The sequence below is a fragment of the Trifolium pratense genome, linkage group LG4 (assembly GCF_020283565.1).
Source record: "Trifolium pratense cultivar HEN17-A07 linkage group LG4, ARS_RC_1.1, whole genome shotgun sequence".
NCBI classification, from domain to species: Eukaryota; Viridiplantae; Streptophyta; class Magnoliopsida; order Fabales; family Fabaceae; genus Trifolium; species Trifolium pratense.
This window is the reverse complement of record NC_060062.1, coordinates 56,311,505-56,322,456: the sequence shown is the minus strand read 5'-3', so window position 1 is coordinate 56,322,456 and position 10,952 is coordinate 56,311,505. Positions and strand designations below refer to the sequence as shown.

Genomic DNA, 10,952 nt, shown 5'->3' with positions numbered 1-10,952 from the left:
GATTTTAAATGGTTAATGATTTTCTTTGAAGAGGAATGTTGAAAAGAATATGAGTTTGATTTTTGGTGAAAATAATTTTTAATCAAATTTTACTTCACAGTTGAAATCTAATTTACTAGAGACCCTTTCTCCTTAAAATAAGAGAGTTAAAACCAAAAAAAGAAAAGATGGTCATAATTTTTTTTTAAGAGATAAGTTTTACATTTTATCTCGATTATTCTTTCCCCTTCTTCATTCATCGGAAAAGGATTTTTTTTATGTCATTTTATGAATTGAAATGATCGCTATGCATATTTTTTTCCCTTTTTTTAATTTAAATAAGTGGTTTCGATATAGATCAAATTTTTCTTTTGTATTTTCTTCGTGATTTAATTAATTTGTCATCTCAAACTAGCGTAGTTTTGTTCATTGTCTTCGTATGCATTGTTTGATTTTCCGTCCTGTGGTGTTTGGTTGATTCATATTGACTAATCAACTTCGATCAATTATAAATTCAATCAATGACTAATAAACTTAGTTCACTAGTTCTACTCAAATTTTGATTTTTAAGGGATGAGATCAATTCAGAAGTGTCTTATTGTATCTTTTATGTTGTATCTTTTATTAAAATGGATTTCTCTACTCTTTGCATAAACTATTTACTACATACTCACCATAGTATACAAACATCTCCCTTACACATCATTAGTTTTGACAACACATTTTATGAAAATAAATTATACCATACTTTCTGTTCCTTTCTCGAGCTATCATACTTATTCTTCAATTTTGTCATGTCATATTATTTTCTTTAAATATAACAAAATTTCAAGCACTTCTTCAAGTATTTATTTAATTAATTAGTTATTTTGTTCTGGGAATGTGTCTTTAGATAGCCATTTGGTCCTCAACTACAGATTAATGTTATTAACTTAATTGAGTTCCACCTTGGTGGTAGTAATATGTGTGCCTGTAACTCAAAGTCATGCATAGAACTGATAGAATAGAAGCAAATAAGCATAAAAAGAACTTGAAGAGAAGAAACTTTGGGATGAACTTAAAAGGATAAATATATATATATATATATATATATATATATATATATATATATATATATATATATATATATATATATATATATATATATATATATATATATATATAAAGATAATTACACTGTAATGAAAGATAAACGTGCAACAAGCTACGCCGCTAACACTTTTTGGATGACAAAATCAATCCTTTTTTTTTTGGTCAAGACAAAATCAATCCTCTTAAACACATCTTGAGACCTAGGAAACACCACATTGTTATGCATAATTCTTTGGAATTTTTTAAATATCCACAGACTCTGGTTCCATGAAACCAAAAGTGTCAAATGTGAAAGTTATAAATTCATGTTGATTTTCAGAATACGCTCTCATGTTTGGCCTCTTTACTTGAAGCAGCTTTGAGGTCGCCTGTCCAACAGTAAAATCCTCAGTCGTCAATCTCACAAGTGGAGAAACTCCAATTAAGTACACACATGCATGTTTTCCTCCTAACCAACCATAGATCAGAACATCGGTTGACCTCAATGTTGACCTCCCCTCTGGTGGGTTAGTAAAAAAGTTCATGTGCGTCTATTTCTTCACAGAAACCCCTGCACACTTAAAAACATAAAAAATGACATCTTGAACAAAGTCATGTCTGTATATGAAGCCTGTAAGCTCTCGACAATGAACTGCATGCTCCCCAAATCTATCCAGACACGCCTTACAACAAACATAACATACCTCATCAACAGGAAATAAAGGAATCATCAGACAATACTTGAGGATAATCTCATACTCTCTATCGGGGACATATGTTGGCATAATCCATCAATTTAGATACAACCACTCCCGACTAATTGGAGGTCCAAGGCGAATAATAAAAACGGACCCTTAATAAAAATGTGCAAGATAACAAATCGATTCACCCGTGGACAGTCTAGAACCATTTAATGGGAGCTTCTTTTGGGGTCCCTGTATTTCTCGCGTGCACTGCTCTTTTCTATTTGTACTCATCCTCTGTAGCAAGCTTTTCCTAACATGAAATTTCTTTTAATATTTTAAGATAATTTATATGAATGAATGATATTTTATATACCTTTAATTTCTTTTATCATATAGATTATCCACCCAAAAACAGCTTTTTTCTAGTGGTCAATTGAAAGTTAACTTCCATATCCTTACCAATTTTACTAAACATGGCACTCCCCAAAACATGTTGGGCTTTAGGGTGGACGGTGTCCTTGCTAGTGAAACTGCTAATTAAAGTCAAAAGTTGGAATCATATCACGGAAACCATCCAAAGCATTGCCAAAATCAGAGTCCATACCACAAACTCCATTGTCTCTCAATATATGATTGTTGCAACACCCAAGACTGAGCTCTGGAAGCCACAAAAGCATATAAGTGAAATTATAGTGTGCTTCTCGTAAAACTTGTTAAATCAATAAATTTATTGGCTTAATTGTACATTTGGTCCCTTGTGTCTATTTTAGGTTTCAAGTTGGTCCCTTATGTTTTAAAAGTTTCAAGTTGGTCCCTTAAGTTCATTTTAGGTTTGAAGTTGGTCCCTTATGTTTTAAACGTTTCAAGTTGGTCCCTCAAGTTTCGAACATTTGAATTAGTTAGTCCCTATTTAATCGTTTTTATAAGACTAACTAATTCAAATTTTAGAAACTCGAGGGACAAACTTGAAACTTTTAAAACATAAGAGACCAATTTGAAACAAATGAGACCAACACATAATAAGGGACCAACTTGAAACCTAAAATAAACATAATGGACCAAATGTATAATTAAGCCAAATTTATTTTAGTATTGTCCCATTTATATTCTTAAATAATTTTTTTCCTGGTTCAAGTAACTTAATGACTAGAATTTCACCTTCTAATGTGAGGAAATTATGTTCGAACCACGGCTCCACTTTTATGCATAAATTTGCTCAACTTCTTTAATGTTATTAGATCGGATGATTCATATTTTTATGCCTAGATTTCTTCAACAACTGAAGATTATTATTCGAGTAAAATTACATTTAATGGTAGAAAATCTGAAAAATTTTAATCATAAAAAACTCTTTTAAAATCCATCCAAATCCCAAATGAATACACATTGATGAGGACAAATAAGTAACTTGGCAGCAATACTTTTAATATACGGTTGGTAGGTTATTTTTTTGTCTAAATTTTTTTTATGCCTAAACTTTTTATAAGCTTTTTATTGTTTGATTTTTTTCCTATAACTTTGTTTTTTTTACTAAACTTTCTATGTTATTCGTAACATCCCGATATTTTATATATATTTTTTTGTATATCTTTATTAATAATTTTATAGAATAACTATTTTATTTAATTATTTTTGGAGTTGTAATAAAATTGTGACTATATCTAATTTACTTCACTAGAACCCGATTTAATTTTATCAACTACGGTGACCATATATGATCAAATAATCATCCTTAATTATGTGGCAACAGCAAGTCATGGCCTTTGTACACTTTTGCCCTTCTTCCACGTGATGACTACCCTGTCTATACATTTTCATATTAAGTGCACACATATTGAAACCTCCACATTATAAAACTAAGGGTCTTGTTAACATGTGCATATAGAGCACATGATAAGATATCTTAATATAGAAATTTAACATTTAATGATACAAGACATTTAATGCTTGAAAAGTTAAAAATGCACAAATTCTAAGATATAATTTCTATTTTTACTACTTTAACATGTGCCATATATGCACATGTTAACATTCTCCTAAAACTAATTATCAAATGTAGTGACTTTAGTTTTGCTCGTGAGTGGCATTCATGAGAATCAAAATTGGTCAATTTAACATGCATATTCTATTTCCACTTTAGTTGTGAATTTATTTTATACATTTTCATTTAACTACTTTTAACTAAGCCAAATGAATAGCCATCCTTTCATATATGATATGATCTTCTCCTCTTTCCCTTCATTCCTTAAAACATGGTCACATTCATCTTAGAAAAGAGAGTTAATTCTCAATTGTGTCTCTTGAACTCAAAAGTCATAAAAGACTTTTCATGTCTTCCATTAACCCAAATCAATTATATTCTGATATCCCTTTGTTTCCCATATCAACACTATATATATATATATATATATATATATATATATATATATATATATATATATATATATATATATATATATATATATGTGTGTGTGTGTGTGCGCGCGTGTGCACGCGCTAATGAGTCTCTCACACTATTATACTATTCTCTCAATTATATTTCTATGGCATCAAAGTCAAAAGGCAATGAAGCTATACACGCCTACCTAGCTTCCACAAAACAAACATTTTATACTCTTACAACTCCCTTTATAATTCAAATGATTATCAAGCTTTGTTTTTAGTTTCATTCTCCTTCAATTCAATTTGTGTAAGTCCTCTTTTATTAGTCTTTCTATTCCATTTTTATGTGAGTCATGAAAAATCCAATTCAATGAACCTATTTTCGTTTTTCCAAAAGCTCTCATCGTAAAATCTCGATTTATTCTTCGTTCACCGTGGTATCGTATTTAGTTTTGGACAATAGCTTCTCGGCACATAGTACTTCATTTTCAACCGTCGGATCGTCGATATGAACTTTGGAGTGAGATATTTCTCGTGTACATTGTAGCTGCGTATTTAGGCTTAGAGTATTGTGCTTGGAAGGAAATCGGCCAAGGTAAGGGTTTTTTCGCCATACACTCATGCACATAGGGTTTATGTTATAGATTAATAATTGAATATTTAACCGTCAAGAAGGAATAATAATAGAAGGAATGAAAGAATTATTTTTATAACAATTTTATGCTATTTCATTACATTCTGAGTATGTGTTTGTGACTGATTGTATATTTAATTCTATGATTGTTGTGTTTGTGGTTGATCGTGGATTTGAGTATTTAGTTGGTTTTTGATAAAATGAATATTTGGTGTGGTTTAAAAGAGAAAATTGATTTTTGATTTGATCTGGTGGAAGTAGCGATGATTTTAAAAGAAAGTTTGTATATGGGGCGATTGAATAGTTGTGTATATGAAGCATAGCATGACATATAGTTGAGTCATAGGTGCCAAATGAGGTGATTTGTTATTATGTGCCAAATGGGGCGAATACGCTACTTGAAGCGTTAAATTTCAAGTGTCAAATGGGGCGATTTGTTATTATGTGCCAAATGGGGCGAATACGCTACTTGGGGCGTTAAATTCCAAGTGTCAAATGGGCCGGTATCCGATCATGGTCTAGTTGCATTTCATGCATTATTAGTTTGTATAAATTGTTGTTAAAAAGAGTTTCTTGCATCGATTTTATTTTATTATTTTTTATGGCCGAGTATTTTATTTTTAGTTTATAACATTTACCTTCCGTTCGACATGATTCAATTTGGATAAGGAAATTGACCCTTATATTAAATATGGTTGTAGGTACCAAAGGTGAAATATGAAGTGATGTGTTGCTTATACGTGCGCATGGCTAAACAAATCTGGGTTTTATAAATTTGTAATTTAAATGAAATATTCTTTTTATTGTACAAAGATTTTTTATAAGCTTAAGTAATTATTATTCTTTAAAAATCTCTACAATTAATATTTTTAAAGGTTAAACAAATGCAACCAATATACTACATTAGGTTGTTTCAAGAATTGTCATACACACTGAGTTTGAAGTAAGAACCGATAGAATTATATATGTTTATGCCACTTTCTTGGTTAAGGATACTGTTTTATGATTGCAAAGTTTTAATCGATGGGCCTGATTATGGTCAAAATGCAGGAAATCACAGTTGCATACGCTGTTGATGAAAACTGTCAGCTAGCTGATGCAGTTTATCTTAAGGATGCAATAGACGATCTCCCTCCCGTATGTTCATTCAGACTCAAATATATTGTGGATATAGTTTGTTTGATTCTTATAAAATTTTGATGTCATGTCTCTCCTTGGATTCTATTTATCAAACAGGTTAATAATGATGAGAGCCAAGATGAAGGCAGCTATAGGACAACTCCTCGTACAGAGTTCCAAAAATATATCAGATTAAAGAGAAATGGTGTGTTCTATAATTATTTGAGTTTTGAAGTATATCATACGATCTCTATATTTCAGCTAACATTATATAAGTGACAATTACATTTTATATTTTTTATAGCTAAAATTATATATGTGGCAATTACATTTTACATTTCATGATAAAAAAATTTGTTTTACTTCCTTCTTCCTTGTATTAACTAACATTTTATATTTTATTTTATTCTTTCTACTTTTTAGAGATGGTGAATTATTCGGCTGACTCTCAAAGTATACAAAGTGGAATGTTGTATGATCAATTCCCTTATAAATTAAATACAGATGACTATGAAAGAGTGTGCCAAATTCCAAAGAAAATGGTTTCTTGACATTACATGTTGTTAGTTAATGCATAGTTTGAATAAAAAACACAGTGTGTGATCAAAAACATCACTACAAAAAATAATAAATCAAAATTTTTGTTGTTGAAGGGACTTGCGCATACTAGACCAAGCCTTTGGATACGCAAGAACATGTGGCTACATGTTATACGAAAGACTTTGAGCGAAAGTCAGACACATGAACTTTTTCAAACTATGGATGTTAAAGTCGGCCATAAAAAATGAGCAATAGAATATTTTGATGTCCCAAAATAACCTCTTGCAAAGATTGCAAAGAAAAGCCATCTGTCATGGAGTTATTTAGTAATATATATATGACACTTTTATAATAATATATGTTTTCCGAGGATATATATATATATATATATATATATATATATATATATATATATATATATATATATATATATATATATTCTTTTATTTTGATGCATGTATTCAAAAAAGAAGAAAGAATAAAATACAATAGAATTGTTCTTGTGAGCTTAGTTCGGTTGGTAGGGACATTGCACTTTATGTGCAGGAGTCGGGGTTCGAACTCCGGACAGTCCACTTATTCACCTTTAAGGTGGATTTTTTAGTCACTAGGCTACTTGACAAAAAAAAAAACAATAGAATTAATAGAATGGATGAAAACAAGTGAGATATATACGAAACAAATAAGTAATTAATTATAAAATAATAAAATATTATAAAATTTTATGTGATTATCTAATTATAATAAGTTATTTGATAAATATAATAAATATATTAATGTAAATATGAGTTTCATAACAATAAAATAAAATAATAGGGTTAAAATTTACGATCACTTTGTATTTCAATCATATATAATATTCATTTTCATGTGACATGTATGACTCAAAGAGTCATTTTAATACATGAAAAAATGAGATATTATTTTTTAAAATATATATATATATATATATATATATATATATATATATATATATATATTGATGATATAGTTGTTGATGTTCTTTGTTAATAAAATGCATGAGTCTAATTATATTTAATTCTTGCAAATGAGAGAAAATTAATTGTGTGTGAATTACCTAATATTTAAAATAATTATTAATGCCACATGTATAATTTTATCCGTGTGGCATATGACATGTCACGGTTGACTTTGCCATGTCATTAAAATTGACTTCAAAATAGGGTGGGGGATCAAAAGTAAGAAAAAATTAAAATAGGGGATCAAAAAGCTGACTTTTAAAATAGGAGGATAAAAAATTCAAGTTTTTTAAAATAAGGGATCAAAAGTGTATTAAAGCCAATTTATTTTTTAATTTAAAAATAATAATTTTTTAAAATATTTTCTTTAATTAATATTCATATCACTTAAATCTTTAAATTAAAAATAAAATATTTAATTTAAGATTGAATTCAACATTAAATTATTGATTAGAAGTATTTAAGTTTGATATCTAATTTGAATAATACTTGGTATATTTTGCTTATCTTCTAACTGAATTCAGATTAGTAAAGACTAGTTTCCTTGAGAATTGTAGGAATAAACTTTTATTCCAAATAATTGACAATTCTCATAACTATATTGGCGATTATTATAGTTTAGAGTTTGTTATCAGTTTTCTGGTCAAAACAATTGTCCTTTTATTTTTTGTTTAATTTTTGTAAATTTGCAACTTACGTTTTTTTTTTTTAGATAAATTAAGAGCGTCTAGATATCAAGTTATAAGTGGACATCCCAACTATGTTGGCACCCCCACCTATCCCCTTCCTCTATCTATTAGCTCATATGTATTAATAGAAATAGAAAAAAAGATATATACAAGGGAGGACTAGGCCTTATCCCAGAGAAAAAAGAAAATGAAATTAAATAGTACGATACTGAGGGATTCCAAGCATATCCCGCAAGAAGTCATCACGTAGCAAAGATGGTAATGACTCCCACCATTCCAAGTTGTTATAAGCATGCCCCAAGTTGGCAATTTTATCGGCGCACGAGTTACCCTCACGATAAATATGTGCCCATTGCAAAGTGACTCCATTATTCCAAAGTCCCCAAAGATTAAAGAGGGAACTTGTGCAAAAGAAATCATAGGCTATGCTAAAAAAACAATATCCGGCTTATGAGAAAAATAGTAATTTTTCAAAGCTATTCTAGTATTCGGGTTTCCAATCCCGCGAAGATTCCAAAAAAAAATAATCTTCATAAGGACTTGTGAGAGGGAGCACCCTTAGAACGGGTGTTATAAGGTTGTCCTGCGCTTCTCGCTTTGTTCCTTTTTTTCTGACGTCGAGAGACAACCGGCGTAAAACCATTCTCTGCTGCATTATCCGCCCAAAGTTGCTTTACCACTTGCAAATTATTTTGTACCACTTCATCAAACTCATGATCATCGACAACCCTTGTAAGTTGAGTTTCCGGCGCAATAAATTCTGCATCATCAACATTTCCATCCACAACTTCGTCAATTGGCTTAACAACATTCTCAGTCGCGCCGTCAACATTGTTATTGTTTTGTGGGTCCTGGCCATCGTGAACAGTATCAGAAATTGTTTCAGCCGCCGTTATTTCTTGTTGTGCAGGTACAGTAACAATGAATTTGTTATTATTCTGCAGGTCTTGAACAGTATAATGAATTGTTGATTCAGCCGGTATTTCTTGGTGTGCAGTTTTAGTGTGCGACTGTGTAATAATTGGCTTAACCACATTCTCAGTCGCGCCATCAATAGTATTATTGTTTTGTAGTTCTTGGCCATCATGAACAGAAGCAGAAATTGCTTCAGCCGAGATTTCCTGTTGTGCCGCAATGGATTTGTTGTTATTATTATGCAGGTCCTGAACAGTAGCATGAATTGTTGCTTCAGCCAGGATTTCTTGTGGTGCAGTTTTAGTGTGAGGCTGTGTAACAATTGGCTTAACAACATTCTCAGTCGCGCCATCAACAATGTTATTGTTTTGCAGGTCTTGGCCATCGTGAACAGTAATAGAAGTTACTTCAGCCGAAATTTCTTGTTGTGCAGGCTTAGTAACAAAGGTTTTCGCATGATCTTTTGTAACAATTGGCTCAACCACAATCTCCATCTCTTCATCCCAAGAGTCGCTATCGGAGACAACAACCGAGGAAGTATTATCGTTATTATTACCAAGCGAAACGCATCAGTATATTGATGCATAACCTTGGCCTCCGCCACTCTAGTATTAGAGGGGTTTTGTCTCGTGTCTGTTTGTCTCGCTTTTACAACATATTCTTGTTTTATAGCCTTTGCCACAGGCATCGCTTTCGTAATGGGCTTCGATTCCAAACTCTGCATTGGTTGTAACCACTTACATGTGTGGATATTGTGACCGATGGTTTGACAATGCGAGCAAAAGTCGGGTAACCTTTCGTAAATCACATCAATCTTTAAGGCGAAGCCGTCCCTTTCCACCACGACTTCGTCAAATATGCGACGAGAAAGGTCCATATCCACCAAAATTCGTGCGTAATGACCAAAAGTGCGGTGTTTAGTAGAATCATCCAAAGTTAACGGCGTACCCATCGCACTTGCTATTTCAAAGAGAGTTCTCTGCCTCCAATACTCTTGAGGCAGCTCCATTAGCCTGATCCAGACTTGAGCATGTGTTTGTCTAGGCCTGGATGTGCTAAAATCATTAGTCCATTTCGACAGCAGCAATAAACCCGGTTTCAAGTTCACCGTGCCGGAGGACCAAGCCAAACGCATATCTTCAAAGGAATCAAAATGGAACTCATAAAATCCGCGACCCAACGAGACCATCTGCCAAGAATGTGAAGTCTTCCAAAAAGCAGATAGTTTTATGCGCAGATCTTTCGCTGTAAGAGGCCGATCTCCTTTATTCCACAAAACACGTCCGTGAAGGTTTCTTCGACAATCAGCAAGGCCTTTCTCATATTCCTCCTGGGTGATTTTGATGTAAACCGAATCACCTTTGATCACAGGCGAAGGGAGCTCCTTGATCTGAACTTCACACGAATCTTGTAGCATCTGAGCAAAAGATTTCTTCAATTTTGTCTCCTTAATTGTTGGAGCAGAATCCAAGCACGGCCATGGGCAGATAGCCGCCATGACCAAACCGCAACAACCTGCAACTTACGTTTTTTATCTTCACTTTGACACTAGTAGTTTTTTTTATTCAAGTTCTACCAATGTGCATAAACAAACAGTTCCAATGATATGATTATGAAGGGCATAATTGTGCCTCGTTAGATTCAGAGATACAAATCTTTTATATTATAAGCTTGTATACACAAGCAAACTCTAAACCCTAATTTGTTTTCCCCGTTTTCCCTCCATTTTATCTTGCAATTTTTATTAAAAAATAATACAATTTTGTCTTGACTATGATTCGAACCCGCAACCCTTCAATGCAAAGCAAAATATTTCCAACCATTATGGCAAGTATATCAATTGTGATTAAAATTATGTGCAATAATTGATAAGCACCATTAATTTTAAAAGTATATCATATCAAAATTATTGTTGACTATATTATTCATCACGAAATATTTTTATGTCTTTCCTGGT

The 10,952-nt window shown here is 31.8% G+C and overlaps 1 protein-coding gene and 1 long non-coding RNA gene across 2 annotated transcripts; one reads left to right on the top strand and one right to left on the bottom strand.

The window, feature by feature from the left end:
* Positions 1–4,269: 4,269 nt before the first annotated feature.
* On the top strand, positions 4,270–6,062 carry LOC123920358. Its single transcript, XR_006813610.1, has 3 exons — positions 4,270–4,713; positions 5,803–5,889; positions 5,989–6,062. It is a non-coding gene; the product is annotated as an uncharacterized LOC123920358 (long non-coding RNA).
* Positions 6,063–8,273: 2,211 nt separating this feature from the next.
* On the bottom strand, positions 8,274–10,493 carry LOC123922981. The gene is made up of 3 exons (XM_045975632.1): positions 9,790–10,493; positions 8,621–9,508; positions 8,274–8,508 (listed from the first exon to the last, which is right to left on the bottom strand). The coding sequence occupies exons 1-3, from the start codon at positions 10,491–10,493 to the stop codon at positions 8,274–8,276; spliced, it is 1,827 nt and encodes a 608-aa protein (XP_045831588.1).
* Between the last annotated feature and the right edge of the window lie 459 nt (positions 10,494–10,952).

Coding starts and splice junctions, on each gene's coding strand:
- LOC123922981 (XM_045975632.1), bottom strand. CDS start 10,493: ATGGCGGCTATCTGCCCATGGCCGTGCTTGGATTCTGCTCCAACAATT. Junction 9,509..9,789: donor ATTGATGTGATTTACGAAAG/GTTACCCGACTT, acceptor TGTCTCCGATAG/CGACTCTTGGGATGAAGAGA. Junction 8,509..8,620: donor AAGGGTGCTCCCTCTCACAA/GTCCTTATGAAG, acceptor TTGTTTTTTTAG/CATAGCCTATGATTTCTTTT.